Source organism: Penicillium cataractarum (genome assembly GCF_028827025.1).
Source record: "Penicillium cataractarum strain IBT 29864 chromosome Unknown utg000008l, whole genome shotgun sequence".
Lineage (NCBI taxonomy): Eukaryota > Fungi > Ascomycota > Eurotiomycetes > Eurotiales > Aspergillaceae > Penicillium > Penicillium cataractarum.
Window position 1 is genome coordinate 2,872,695 of NW_026622744.1, and position 14,925 is coordinate 2,887,619.

At 47.0% G+C, this 14,925-nt stretch overlaps 6 protein-coding genes across 6 annotated transcripts; 3 read left to right on the top strand and 3 right to left on the bottom strand.

The window, feature by feature from the left end:
- Positions 1-144: 144 nt before the first annotated feature.
- On the bottom strand, positions 145-2,067 carry N7496_010202 (transcription factor domain-containing protein; the record flags this gene model as incomplete). Its single annotated transcript, XM_056703115.1, has 1 exon — positions 145-2,067. One exon carries the CDS (start codon positions 2,065-2,067, stop codon positions 145-147), a length of 1,923 nt encoding a protein of 640 aa, XP_056552115.1.
- Positions 2,068-2,838: 771 nt separating this feature from the next.
- On the top strand, positions 2,839-4,425 carry N7496_010203 (amino acid/polyamine transporter I; the record flags this gene model as incomplete). Its single annotated transcript, XM_056703116.1, has 1 exon — positions 2,839-4,425. The coding sequence occupies one exon, from the start codon at positions 2,839-2,841 to the stop codon at positions 4,423-4,425; it is 1,587 nt and encodes a 528-aa protein (XP_056552116.1).
- Positions 4,426-4,928: 503 nt separating this feature from the next.
- On the bottom strand, positions 4,929-6,137 carry N7496_010204 (heme-dependent oxidative N-demethylase family protein; the record flags this gene model as incomplete). Its single annotated transcript, XM_056703117.1, has 4 exons — positions 4,929-5,159; positions 5,255-5,353; positions 5,419-5,933; positions 5,999-6,137. Coding segments are annotated over 4 exons (984 nt in total), but the record flags the coding sequence as incomplete, so codon positions are not given.
- A 753-nt stretch (positions 6,138-6,890) lies between these two features.
- N7496_010205 (cupin domain-containing protein) lies at positions 6,891-7,256 on the top strand (the record flags this gene model as incomplete). Its single annotated transcript, XM_056703118.1, has 1 exon — positions 6,891-7,256. The coding sequence occupies one exon, from the start codon at positions 6,891-6,893 to the stop codon at positions 7,254-7,256; it is 366 nt and encodes a 121-aa protein (XP_056552118.1).
- A 726-nt stretch (positions 7,257-7,982) lies between these two features.
- On the bottom strand, positions 7,983-9,418 carry N7496_010206 (ankyrin repeat domain-containing protein; the record flags this gene model as incomplete). Its single annotated transcript, XM_056703119.1, has 2 exons — positions 7,983-8,981; positions 9,191-9,418. The coding sequence occupies 2 exons, from the start codon at positions 9,416-9,418 to the stop codon at positions 7,983-7,985; spliced, it is 1,227 nt and encodes a 408-aa protein (XP_056552119.1).
- Positions 9,419-11,913: 2,495 nt separating this feature from the next.
- On the top strand, positions 11,914-14,813 carry N7496_010207 (putative nitrate reductase; the record flags this gene model as incomplete). The annotated part of the gene is made up of 6 exons (XM_056703120.1): positions 11,914-12,136; positions 12,192-12,829; positions 12,886-13,200; positions 13,261-13,423; positions 13,508-13,861; positions 13,918-14,813. The coding sequence occupies 6 exons, from the start codon at positions 11,914-11,916 to the stop codon at positions 14,811-14,813; spliced, it is 2,589 nt and encodes an 862-aa protein (XP_056552120.1).
- Between the last annotated feature and the right edge of the window lie 112 nt (positions 14,814-14,925).

Consider the following 14,925-nt stretch of genomic DNA (forward strand, 5'->3'; position numbering starts at 1 on the left):
CTCATCAAAGTTGGGAGAAAAGCAGCAAGGAAGTGAGGGACCGGGACTTATGGCGATCTTGAAATGAACGGAAATTCACCTAAACTATATAAAGCGGCCCTCAAAAGACGAAAGCAGCGAACTATTGCACGAGTGATGGTCTTGCTAGCCAAATATGGTATATAGACCTGTTCGCTGCATCACATCTAGCCAGTGTGTCTCATTCGGGAAGCTGTCATAAGACGCCCATATTTCACTAACCAAGGCCTTTGCAATTTTGATCGGTCGCGAGGGCAAGCTTTGTTCAAGTGCACTAAACCGCGTCATTACAAAATGACGAGCTTTGCTTATTCTGACATCGGTGCTCAACGTGGTGTCAGAGCCAGTAGATAACCAGTCAGCCATCGAGGACGATGATGGGGAACTTTCGAGGCCGATCATATCCGCCAGAGATGTTTCTTTAAAAGGATCTGATTCGATTATAGTCGTGTTGGATGTGTTACGAAACCGCAAACCGATACTGGCTGTGATGTAAAGAATAGGCTGTATGGAGCGTGAACCCGAATTTGAAGGTATGCCTTCTAGTATTTGTAGCAAATTGAAAGTCGTGGAAAGGCGTCTGCAGTCAGATGCCCCTCCTTGCTTTCCCGAAACGACGGGATGAAGATCCTTCGGGGTCGCCAGGTCATCAAACGTCTCGTAAAGTTGCAAGAGAGCCGCGAGGCGATAAGCCTCCGCGACAGACACTAAGTGAGAGCCAGGCGTGCAGATATCTCCGGTATTCAATTGATCGGACTGGCTTGAGCCCTGGAATATACGAATCTGCTGTTCTAGACTTGACGCATCCTCAATGTCTTGCAATGACCCTCGGAGGGAGGACCCTGAGATTTTGTGTGGGCGCTTTTCTCTCGCATGGAATTTGCGGCATATCGAGATGGCCGAGGCGAAAAAGCGTTGAGTTATGGCGGATATACCAGTCCATGGATGGGGTATCGACTGGGTGGTCCAATCCCCAGGATCCTGGTAAAGCTGCCAACTTGGACCGATTTCCTCATCACCGCTAACCGTTCGGCATAGCATATCCCAGTAGAAGCAACTGTGATTAAGAAATGAGAGGCGCTCTCGCTCTTGTACCTGCAACGAAACAGAAAAGAGGTTTAGGTGCTGGAGAAGTTTCTTTGTTTGGCGAAGGAACGCAGACCCGATCTCTTTGGAGTCGGTCCAGCACAGGGAGGTTCCCAAACAGATCAAGGATAGTGCTAGTCCGACGGGAATTCGATCAATATCCTGTGAGGCTAGACTAACCGCGAGATCCACCTTGATAGTTTGTACTGCTCTCCTTGTCGAGAGTTTGGCCATTGAGGCCAGATGCGGAAGACTGTCAATCATGTACGCGGCCGCCATGCTCTGCAAAGAATAAAAAATGGCCTCATTGCTTGACCAGCATTCGAGCACAATCTTGCGATTCATATTCGCATCTGAATCAAAGGCTGACCACATAGGGCAGATATGATTGAACCAAGTGGTGATGAGGAAGGAGGGGAGGTCGGTGATTTGGGAGATGCTGCTCCCTTGTGAAACAAGAGCCGGGAGTTTATTGCTATGATTTTCTCTGTCGAGGGCATTTTCTGCGTCTAGAAAACCCAGACCAGTAGTTCGAGAAAAGGCGGTTGATGCTGCAGGCACCGAGAATCCATCCAGATCGAGGCGATCCGGGGCTTCCGCGGTCGTGAAGACTGGAGAGAAGGGTGATTCAAGCGTCGCAAGAAAAGCCGGGCCGCTATTTCGGCTTTCAAAGTTACGGATGTCACAGGGAGCATCCGCGTCCCCCCAAGGGAACCAACATGTTGCAGCAGATAACTCCCCAGCAAGACCCTCCACTGGTTGAGCCACACCCTCAACGGTGACCGTGTTCGGTTCATTCGCATCATCTCCTGCGGCAGTATTCGATGTTACATCTACCCCAGAACGATGAGGTGGGGTACTCGGAAGAAATATGCTGCTGTCTTCGAACCGACGCTCATGCTTTGTCGACCATCTTAGCGATCGCTGGTACCCCGGGCAAGGGTGCCCTTTCCTGAGGCACATATGACATTCTGGTCGTCGTTCGTCGCATTTCAACTAAATGACGTCAGCATAATGCTCGCATGTAGTGGCTATCTATATGAGCCCATACTTTCTTCGCCTTGCACGCAGCGCAGCCGCCTCGAGATCGTCGTTGAACCCCTGGTCTCTGTCCCGTCGCAGATGAGCTCATCAGCCACTTTGAGGTTGGATTGAATGTCGCACTATGCTGGAGCAGCGGTTCAAGAAAGGCAGTCACAAATGTGTTGTCGACGGAGTGCCCAGAACATGAAGTGTCAGAGAGATGTGCGAAAGTGCGGAGCAAAACTCCAAGAGGCAATTTGATACGGTAAAAGGCTAAAATTGCCTAATCGGGCAAGGTTAAGAGGACTCCAACTTAAACATTTGCCCCCGCCCCGCACGCTAACTCAATCAAGCATTGTTCAACTCTTCAACTATGGAGACTACAATAATCCACCATCATCCGTCATGGCCAATTCATCCTTCTGCAGGGTACGATTGGATATGAATGCGTTTATCTTATCTCTGACCGCGCTGTTGGCGGGGAAGATGAAAGATAAACCGAGCTTCCCCGCAATTCATCGCGCTTCTAACCCTCATTCCTCCTCCGAGGAAGATAATTTCCGCGTGTTAGATACATGGAACTTGGTATCATGTGGCTAGAGACTGATCTTGATTCATTGATGTAGAACACGATGGATATATCTTGCTGACCCACCTCCAGATCACTCCGGGATATACTGATTCCAGACCTACCATACCTTTTAACTCAATATGACTGACATTGACCATACTTATGACAAATCCCTCTCAAAAGCCGAGCAGGGTGATAATCAAGATGACCCCGATCAAGCCCTTGGTTCTATGGGGTATACCTCGGAGCTTCGCCGTAATCGCTCAATGTTTACCCTTCTTTTCCAGTCGCTGGCCATCGCCGCGGTTCCCTTTGGAGAAAGCACGACCTTTATACAAGTAATCTACGGTGGAGGTCAGCTCTCAATATTCGTCGGCTGGATTTTGGTCTGCCTTCTAGATCAGTGTGTGGCTATGTCACTCGCTGAGCTTGCTTCTCGATACCCAACCTCTGCTGGTCCATACTACTGGTCTTTTCAACTATCTGGCAAACATTCCAAGCTTGTGTCCTTTGTCACAGCATGGATCTGGCTGATTGGAAATTGGACTGTGACACTTTCAGTGAACTTCGCATTCGCGGGACTGCTAGTTGCTACAGTGTCAATCTTCTCGAATTGGGAAGCCAATGACTGGCAGCTGCTTCTTGTCTTCTACGCGATTTGCATTTTGGCCTTTGTGATTTGTGGTTTCGGCAACCGATTTCTACCCATGGTGGACACTATATGTGCCGGTTGGACTATAATGACGATGATTGTGATCATGATTGTTATTTGTGTTCCAGCTAAGGCTGGAAGGCATGATGCAGCTACTGCACTAGGCTACTATGACAGCTCACTGTCGGGTTGGGGGAAGTTCTCATTCTTCATCGGCCTACTGCCCCCGGCCTTCATATTCTGTGCGATAGGAATGATCACATCGATGTCAGAGGAGGTGCTCTCCCCTGCCACTAAAGTACCACGAGCTATGGCACTGTGTGTACCAGTTGGTGGCATCACCGGCCTTTTCTATGTGATGCCTCTATGCTTCACTCTCCCAAGTTTGACCGATATCCTCAATGCACCGAGCGGCCAACCTATACCATACATATTTCACCGCGTTACTGGGACCCGTGAGGGTGCAGTTGGGCTAGTCTCCCTGATCATTTTGATTGGTTTTTTCTGCTCAATTAGTATCACCAATGCGGCATCTCGCACAACCTGGGCTCTCGCGAGGGACAAGGCTATTCCCTTATCGCGGCTATTTTCCCATGTTGACGAGCGCTTCCACGTTCCAATTTGGGCACTAGGTCTAGTGACAGTTGTGCAAATGTTGCTGGGGTTGATCAACCTGGGCAGCACGAGTGCCTTTACTGCGTTCGTTTCTGTTGGGGTCATTGCGCTCGCTGTCACATATGCAATCCCGATTAGCCTTTCATTGTTCCAAGATCGGCGAACTGAGGTGGAGAAGGCGCAGTGGCATTGTGGTCGAGCTCTCGGTTCAACGCTGAATATTATTTCCCTTACATGGATAGCATTTCAGCTTGTCCTATTTAGCCTGCCGTCTGTCTTACCAGTTACACCGGTGTCCATGAACTACGCGTCGGTCGTTTTCATAGGGCTCACTGCGATGGCTTTTGTGTGGTATATTATCCACGCGAGAAAAGGTACGTCGTTCTGGAATTTTCGAGTTGCGGTTTGCTCACTCCATTCAGTCTACGTAGGTCCACCTGTTTTGGGAGAGAGTGACTAGTGTATATTCTTTCTCGGTGAGATATTCTTGGCCGTATGTTGGCGCCGCTATATATTTCACCATTCATGATTCAGAATATTAGAAATACATCTGTCTCAAGTTAGTAAATGACAGAACTTCAACGACTTCAAAAAAGAAGTGTAGGGATAAAGGTTGAGGAAATTTAACACAGTAGCTAAGTCTTTACGGCTTGATGTATCTCTGACATATGACATCGAAATTAGAGACGATGATTGAAGCTTTTCTTTTAGTAGTTTGCGAATTACTAAAACATATGGCATACTTACCTCGCGAACGAAGTCTTCCGTCTCTTTTCCGTGAGGGTAGGATCTTGGGCCTATTTTACATCAAGAAACATATTTATTCGGGTCATGAATCGGATTGTTGAGATGAAGACATCTTCGCCAGAAGTCGCAGTTCATTACTAGAAATAACCTCAGAAATATGCTACTGTAGAAAGGCTTCAAGATTCAGAAGCTAGTTTATCAACAAGAATCGAGCAATTAGGAGCGCAGATATTCCACCACACTCTTACCCCATCGGATCGCACTCTTATATTTATGCATCCCCGGAGCATTACCTGTCTGTAATCCTTCAATAGCATCTGCTAAGTCCTTTCCAGAGCCATCCTTTTTCAGGCTTTCAAGGGGGTATAAGTAAGTCTTGAAACAGAATAAGAGGAACCCCGTTTCAGGAAGCCGCGTGAGAGATTGCAGCTCTACTCGCAGATTTGCCTAGAAACTCGTCAGAATATAGGAACGCTTAGCGATACAAGAATACTCGATAGATGGCATTCAGCTGGAGTAGAACTTCGGAGCAATGCACTTACATCTAGGCAATTGACATCCTCGTCCTGAATAAAGACGTCGCCTTCTTTAATGTGGTTGCCCGCGACATTGATCAGGTCCCCGCCAGTTTGAACGTTCCACTGTATCGCGTCAGCATATTCGATTTTCACCCGACTATCATCATAACCTATCATCATGGACTTACATTCATGCGTCTGACAACCTGCCCAGGTTTGATTTTGCGGAAATATCTCTCCATGCTTGGACCAATCTTATCGTAATGGGGTACCGGCCCATGAATAGCTGCTAGATCTGCGCCAAGTTTCGTTGAAGGATCGAAACCAGTAGGGAAACAACAAACGAAGGCCAGACACAGGTGTGTGGAGTCTGTCTCCTTGAGAAGGAAAATGTCCTCTTCTATCGTTTCGCCTAGAATCTGCAGGCAAATTTCCGGATCCTTTGGTGGCTCGGCCGGGAACACTTGTTTCGTTAGAAGATTCTCAAATTTTCCTGAGTGGACTTTGAAGGAATTTGGGAATCGGCTCGGGAGATGGTGAGTGAGCACATAAGAATATAGCTCATATACAGCGGCTTCACCACCAGGCCGGTAGCCATAGACTGTATTCTTGTACTTGGATATAATATGACGTCGAATCGTGGTCCGATCGAGGTATTGCTTGTCCACAGTAATAAGATTGGACAGGAGCTCGTTTTGAATCCCTAGTGTATCACAAAGTTAATTGATTACCACCAAAAATGATACCAAGCTAATATACTTGACGAACACCTACCCATGCTCATGTTATAGATTGGCTTGAAAGGGCGAAGTTCTTGGGGTTCTTGTGTTCTCCAATCAAAGCCGTACAACGGTTCAATTGGAGGAAGTTGATTTCTGGCTTTCCTTCTTCTGATGATTTTCCATGCCTACAAGCTCTGTGGTATTAGCAATCTGTTCAAAGTGGGCGGAATATTGATGTCAAAACACCAATTGCAAAGAGTCCACTGCCGTGGGCCACAAGGATTCTTACCCTGATACCGGTGATTCCAATCAGAGATGCTAAGATAAAGGCAAAGCCAAAGAACTTGGCAGTCGGTATCACAGAATACTGTGATGCTATTTTTGGCAGATCTGCTAGCATTTTTGGCACGTGAATGAGGACTAGCGGACGATTTCTTCTATTTGTGAAACCGTTTGCGACAAGTGGTCACCAGAAGAGTGCTTGAGAATATATGTGTAGACTGTCGTGTGGACCACGAGATAAGCCATAGTTGTTGATTTGAGTCACAATTGATGGATTTCATTATCTCGCCTGTTTTTTACCGATGAGGAAATTTTAGTTCCAGGTTGAACGCACAGATCTATCTGAGGGGCAAGATGTTGTCGGTCCGCCGAAACTCTCTCCGCATCTCCCGAAACCCCGCAGTAAAGGTTATCTCTAGGCAAGAATTGCCTTTTTGGGAAGGATTGCTGGCCACGATGTTGTGGAAGTGCTATCGTGAAGAAATTCTGAGGTTGAGTACTCGTCAAAGAAACAAGAAAGATTCAATGTTGCCATTCCACACATATCATACATGTAGATCGATGCCCCTGCATGTTACCCTTGATTAGACAGTCCCATTCCCCATACAATTGTTTCTGATTCTCAAATTGCCTTCCTCCCTTACGAATTCACCATCATGGCTGCTCCACGGACCTTCCAGCACCTCTCGCAGGCCCAGTCCGGCTTCAAACCGCCTTTGATTTCCAATGATAATTGTTATTTGGGCGATGTTTTCTCATCCGAGAAAGATAACTCCGCCGCACCCACCGCTGGAGGGCTATTCCGCCTAGAAGCAGGCCAGCCTCTGACCTATACCTACAATTTCGATGAGCATAAAATCATACTGGAAGGCGAATTTGAAATCTCCGACTCTACTGGCAAGGCTGTGAAAGCTCTGCCGGGCGATATTCTCTATATCCCGACCAACACGACGCTTACCTTCAAAACTTCGACGTACGGACTGGCATACTACGTTGCGCAGAGGAAACAGGGAGAGCTTTGAGCTATTTCTATGAACTATCTAAAAGTAGAAAATAAGGACTGGTGCTTGCACTACAAATACGCAATGGCCCCATACCAGGCCTTCGCAATGTGATGCATTCCAGAAGATATTCAGAACTGTATATAGAACCCATTCCTATTGTTACAATTTTAATGTCAAGCGTTGCAAGTTTATTTCATACAAAGTTCTAGATTATCTCTCTATCATAATGTTCCCCGTATTATATACGCAGTGACTTCAACCAAGGTTGCTTTTCCCCCTTACATATCCTTGCTAAATCGAAGAGTTTGGCCCGAAGAAAAGATCAGATGACCTCAGCCCTGGGCTGATCCCAGTGGAACTTATTAATGGCCTGCAAGCCTACCTGATATGTATTTATCGACTGCCTGGCGTTATTACCGTCTACTCTGTATGCTTCAGATTAAAGAAATTTCGAACATATCGCCGCATACCACCTACCATGGATCAAGAGACCTACATTTACACCGACTGTGAAACTTTAATCATGTCGAGTAATAGCGTATCGTGTAGCGAGACAAGCCTCAAGGACTGAAATCTTGATAATTGGGTTTCAACTCATCCTCGACCACACCCAGCCGTTGGAATAGCTAGCCTTCGAAGTATCTGGCATTCTCGTCAATACAGTTCTTTACAACGACTTGGATGGTTCAGAGAGAGGAAGATGGATGTATGAGAGTACGACAATATTCTTATCTCGCGTCCTTGTTAATAAAAAGGATAACCACGTGGACCGATGGATAATCCGAGATTTCGACTGAAACGGAAAACAGGAAACCGTTCTACCAACTCTGCAATTTGTTGGGGAACATGATTGGCAGAGTCCCTGACAAACCTGAGGTCTTCAGTATCGACGTGAGCTCTGTGACATAGTAAGGCTTTAATGATGCCGATATGGCGACGACCAATTGCAGCTTTGATCGCAGGCTTGCGGGGCCATGATACACTGGGTGTATCCGGGTTGGTCCCTTGCTCCAGCAGAAGAGTCACAATGGCTTCTTTGTCGTGGGTGATTGCGGTCACCAAAGCATGCTCTTGGTCGAGCCCTTTATCCAATAGCATCTTAATGACCTCCATATCATCATTGCCTATTGCGGTCTCCAGGAAGTCGATTTGGCTTTGAATGTCGCCGAACTCAACTTTGGTGAGGAGATGTTCGAGGATGCTCTTGGAGGACCGTGTAATGGCCATATGTAGGCACTCAGGGTCAATTATAGCCCCACGAGCTACAAGCTCCCTGACAACATCTTCGTGGCCGTTTTCAACTGCCAAGTCTAGGGGAGTCTTGCCAAGGTGCGAAGACACCAAGTGAGATAACCCCGTTCTGCAGTTGATATTAGCGCCATTGTCGAGCAAGAATTCGACTAGTGCTAGATGGCCACGACGAGCTGCCGTTGACAATGCCGTTGGCGCACGCCATAGGTCCCAAGTACTGGTATCCCTATGCTGGTAATCGATATCTGCACCATATTCCACAAGCATCGATACTAGTGCCATATCACCCGATTCAGCTGCAGGTGGAAGAGACATGGAAGCATCGCCGGGTGGACTTTGAGAGCAGGACAAAAGGTATTCAACCACATGATTATGTCCTTGAAGAGCAGCCAGTTGAATAGGAGCAGGAAGGAACCTGGTGCCTTCTTCCACGGGGATCTTTGGGCCATTTTTTTTTTCATCAGGACCTCCACGGCTGGCAGATGACCATTCCTGGCGGCCAAGTGCAGAGCTGTTTGTCCAGCACGGTTCTCGAAATCTGCACAGGGGGATATGTCAAGGAGATATTCGATGACTTCGGGATGGCCATGCTCAGCAGCGCAGAATACTGGGTGCTCCAAACGACATTGACATGCGGGACCCAAAAACCGTGGCTGACCAGGCAGTTGTCGATGCTCCTGGTGGGTAGGGCGGTCTCCTACCGGGTAACCCAGTTCAACGAACTGAGCTACCGCAGAGGCTGACCCCTTTTTGGCTGCCTGAAAAATGCCATCGCCGTTGTGATGGTGGAGATTGTATTGATACAGGACGTCCCTGAGCAGGCGATATGATCGGCGATCAACTTGCGCCAACGCACTGAGGTCCGCCTGTGACTGGAGTTCCTCGGCAATCAGGAGGACAATCTCGTTCGGAACGGCCAAAAAGGGCATTTTCAGGCAGAAGGGGGAGACGACGAGGGGCTAATATAGCCCGAGTTGGTTGATGACTTTGAAAATCAGTGGTGATATCTGGTGCACCCGATACCTGCAAGCCAGTTAATTAATTAAAGCAGTTCTGAGTAAAATAGCTGTCAGATAAAGCCGGAATCTTACTGACCATCAAAGTTTTAGCGATGAGAACTGATGGAAAGGTCACAGAAGGGCACAGTCAAAACGCGTCAAGGAGTGATGTGTAAGAGAGAGAACGTGAGCGTTGACAAGAGAGAATCATTCCCAAATAGGCAAGGCGGGACAATGGATATATGATATAGAGCTTCTAATGATACTGCTGGCATAATTGAGGCGGTAACCAGCTCGGTGTAAGGTTCTAAGGCGCTAAGGCATTAGCAGAATATGCGAGTATACATTAAGGGGATATATAAGGAATAGATATACACCAAGATCGATCATTGAAATGAAGGAAATGGAAAGAAGAAGGTGGTTTAAAATGCTTCTGACTGTGGCCATGAGTAATACATGCTATAAACAAAGAATCCTACATTCTGCAAAGAATTAGACTGTGGTGGTGTGATGAGTGTTATCTTCGATGTACCAGAATATTGAATGAACGAACTACAAGAATCCGGCATATATAGGATCAATACTGGCACACAAAGGGTCAAGCGGCAAGACGAACTAAACCCAACTCGGCTAGTTTCGAGAAGTCTAAATCTGGCGACAAGAAAAAAGTTTAGCTAGATATGCTTGAACTGCCACTCCTTGGAGGAGACATCTTTCCAAACCTTTTATAAAATGCATTCCCAAATTCGCTTGGTATTGCCTCTCGAGTTTTATTTTGGGCTAGGACTTCTAATTCTACCAGGAAATACAACAGAGAGTAGACCAAGCGCTATCCTGATTAGGCATCGTTTGTGGCAAGCCAAGCTTTCATTATGCGAGGTTACAGGAACTTCAATTCAAGAAGGTGGGCGTCTTTGTTGATTACAACCGATAGACGCCCTTTGTAACCTTTTTGGTGCTACCGGAAGCTAGTTTACGACCCTCTGCTGCATGTCAAACAAAGCATATAGAGGAATCGACTAACACCGATCGGCCCTGCTTTTAATATTCAAAAGCAATATAATGTGCTCTTGATCCGGTATATTGCCATGTCAGTTACAATAGACTTTTGCTGAGACTCCAACCGAACCATTTGGTTACTTATCCCAACGCTTTCAACGTCATAATGAATCACGCTGTAGAGAAGATATTTCTACATCTGAAAATATGGTGAGAAACTATTGCCATCTCACATTGTCAGGCACTAAATGTGCTTCATGAAGAGGCGCGAAGCCACGATCCGGGATTTCAGCTGCGGCCGAAGCAGCTCCATCTACACCTACCTGTCAACAGAATCACCGGCGATAAATCGTACGCCTAATTGCGAGAAGTTTTGTCGTTGTCCATAATTGATGTTTGATGATCTCTATTACCAAAGCCGACTTATAAGGCGGGACTTCCTCGGCGTGGGCTTTTGACGTCATTTCAAATCACTACATCATAGGTACCGGAGGGTAACATAATCAGTAGTTATGCTCAATACTATTTGATGAGGGATACAAATCCTCAGAGAGCACCGTGTCAAAGCGAAGTTCGCTGGAGTTTGGATGCACTTTTGGGGTACTTATTGTCTGAGAGCTGACTGGGATTCCGAATAACCCGACCAGTTTACGGCTCATACTATAATTTTCGATCGTGTATATTCTATGATGTCAAACTACGAGCTTCTCCATTTGAAACCAGAGCTTCAACTGACATTGATGAAGCTATTGGTATATCACCTGGACATATTAACATACAGTTTTGTCGAGGAAAGTGCTTAATTACTCCGCGTAGTTAGTTATAGATTACATCCTGAACTAGCTAGGGGGAAGATCAAAATCAGGGTCTGACGCAGGGCCTTCACACTAGTCATTGCTAGGTTTGACTACTTCTGCGGCAATCATATCCTGGGAAGTCTGTAAATGATCCTCCTAGATGAATTGAGCAGATCCAGGTACCCTCTATTTTCTTCTGAAAGTATAGCATTTTCATCTCAACTGTTAGTGAGCTTAACTTAGTTGAACCCTTCATTATAACGGCATCAACCTGGTTCCTCCTTGCAGAGGGCCTAGTTAATGGAGTTGTCTAAGGGGATCTAGTATGGTAGTGAGAACTCTCAGCTCAATTAAATTATGTTAAAGTAACTAAAAAAAACAAAAGTCCTATCTCGAACCATTGTTTTCCATGTGGGGGAGATGACGTTTGATGGATAGAGTTTCGAGAGGGTGGTCGTCATTCTTACATCTGGAAGGTCGAGCGCGACATCAGGAATTGTATAGGTTGTTTGCCCCCAACAATCGAACAAAGACATAGCCCAAGTAAAAGCTTGACGCTGAGATAGCAGCTATTTCTCACCATCCCTTACTGTGGAAACCCCCGTTGCGCCAAGATTCCAAGATCACACAATGGCCACAAAACCACACCACACGCGCCCCGACCGCAGTCATGGTGGTTCTTCCAAGCATGAAATTCAAAACGAACTAGACTGGACCAAGACTCATAGCCACCGTATCGGATTTCGCGATCGCAATGATCGGCATCCGGGATACACCGACGCCGGAGATGAATGGAATGACGAGCGGCAACGAGAATTCCTGGCCCAGGCCAAGAGAGAAGCCGAGGAGCTTAGTACAGAGCTAGAGGCTTGCAAACTGATCGACGTAAGAAAACGATGGCAGTGTAGAGTCTCCCATCAAACCATCAAAGGAACAAGATCTCTCCATCAATGAGAGCGACCAATTCACTCCGGACAACTGGATCCCCTGTTCTAGCAACCTCATCCGTCTAACGGGCAAACACCCACTTAATTGCGAGCCTGAACTGACAGCCCTCTTTGACGCGGGCCTCATCACCCCGAACCATCTCCACTACGTATGCAATCATGGGCCCGTACCCCATCTTCTTTGGGAAACGCATCGAATTGACGTTGAGGATGGAAAGCTCGTCCTTTCGATGGATGATTTACTGAACAACTTTGACGCAATCAGCATCGCCGTGGCACTGGCCTGCGACGGCAATCGTCGAAAAGAGCTGAACATGATCAGAAAATCCAAAGGGTTCAACTGGGGCGCTGGTGGCATCAGTTGCGCATTTTGGAAAGGCCCTCTCTTGTGCGACCTACTTGAAGCTGCTGGCATTGAAGATGAGAGCACTCAAAATAACGGTGTTCGGTGCTGGGTACATTTCGAAGGTGCAAATGAGCTCAGTGAGGGAAGATACGCCACCTCTATTCCACTCGCATATGCCATGGACCCTGAAAACCATGTAATCCTAGCCTATGAAATGAACAATGTCCCACTACCACCAGACCACGGCTACCCCGTGCGGCTGTTGATTCCTGGTTTCGTCGGTGGTCGTTGTGTCAAATGGCTTCATAGGATTTGGTTTCCGACAAAGAGAATGATAGTCATTATCATATCTGGGACAATCGTGTTCTTCCAAGTTTTATTCGTGCTATGGACTCAGAGTTTGCCAACACCATGTTCCACCATCCGAGTACGGCTTGCAACGAGCAGAATCTGAACTCGATCATTGTCAAGCCTGAGCATGGCGAGACTATTCGGCTGTCTGATGTGAATAGTAACATAAGCTACCGAATATCCGGCATCGCATATGACGGCGGCGGCCACGAAGTTCAGAGGGTGGAAGTCAGTTTAGACGGCGGGGAAACTTGGTTATACTGTGTCCGAAAAGTGAGCATCTCAATCCTTTAGTGCAGATGCCACATCAGATCGCTACCATATAGCTGTTAGTTCCCTGAATACCCAGTTCGTCATGGGAGAAAATTCTGGACATGGCTCCACTGGCAGGTGGATGTTGGATTATCCCATCTCGTTCGAGCCGAGAGTATCGTCGTCCGCTGCTTCAACGTCTTCAAGAATACACAGCCACAAAAGCCTTCCTGGAACATAATGGGTAAGCCAACGCTGCTTGCATATCTCAAAATCTAGCTCACATTATCCAGTATGATGAATAATTGCTGGTACACCGTACGCCCAGAAATCCTACACAATGATGCCAGCGACGGTATCACCCTCTATTTCCGACACCCGTGCGAGCCCGGCACCGGAAACGGAGGCTGGATGCAGCCCTCAACGGAGAATCAAATTGAAAAAATCAAGCACGAAGTTGGCTCACCGCAGAAACAGTTTACCCGGGAAGAGATCGAGAAGCATAACAAAGAAGATAACTGCTGGATTGTGATCAATGGCAAGGTCTATGATGCGACAAGTGTGCTTGATTGGCATCCTGGTGGCAAGGCACCGATTATGGCGCATGCGGGTAAAGTGCATGTTGATACCACTGACGAGTTTGAGAGTATCCATGATGATTATGCGGAGCAGAAGTTGAGTGGTAGGATAAATATCACCTTCTTTCTGTTCTTGAATGTATTAACCGGTTTGTTATAGAATGCGGGCTGGGCCTGGTCACCGAGAAGGCAATGGGTTTCATCAAGGGACAAGCCGAAGATGCAGCCAAAGAAAAAGCCAACCCTGCAAATAAGGATTCAGAAACCGTATTCGATTGCCACAGTTGGAATGCCGTACGTTTTGCAAAGAAAAAAGCCCTTTCAGGAGACACGAATCAGTATACCTTCTTCCTCCCACCGAATGCAAAGCAGCTTGGGCTTGGAACGTGTCAACATCTCCAACTAGGCTTCCACTTCAGCGACCAGCTCGTCGTCCGGCCATACACGCCCACGCGACCGGTGTTCGAGAAAGAGGAAGATGGAACATTTGATCTCGTCGTCAAGACATACCGCCCGGACAAATCCCAGCCAGGCGGGACAATGAGCAACATCCTCGACTGTCTCCGTCCGGGAGAGGAAAGGCCAACTGGAGAGATTAATTATGTCGGTCAAGGGAAATTCCTGGTCGATAAAAAGGAATACCATTTCGACAAAGTTAGCCTTGTACTAGCCGGTTCTGGTATAACGCCCGGATACCAGCTTATCTCGTGGATTTTGCGTGCGAAAGATCTGGGTGAGGATGAAGATACGACTGCTCTGAAGGTTGTTGATGCAAACAAGACGGAGGGAGATATTCTGTTGAGAGACGAGTTGGACCAGTTTGCCAAGAAACATCCAGATCAATTCCAGATCACACATGTCCTTTCGCATCCTAGCGATGACTGGAAAGGAGAAAAGGGCCATGTTTCAAAGGAGATTTTGGAGAAGTATACTTTCAGGCCTGAGAAGGGGACTGTGGCGCTACGTTGCGGTCCTCCAACTATGATCCAGAAGGTTGTACTTCCAGCATTGCAAGAGATGGGGTACAAGGAAGATGAGAATCTATTCGGATTTTGAATCATGATTTCTCCTGCCCGATATGTAACTTATCATCTTTTTCTTTCGTTGTCAGCACTAGCGATCATGGAGAGCATTATACCTCAAATCCCACCGTCAAAAGAAGCAATTC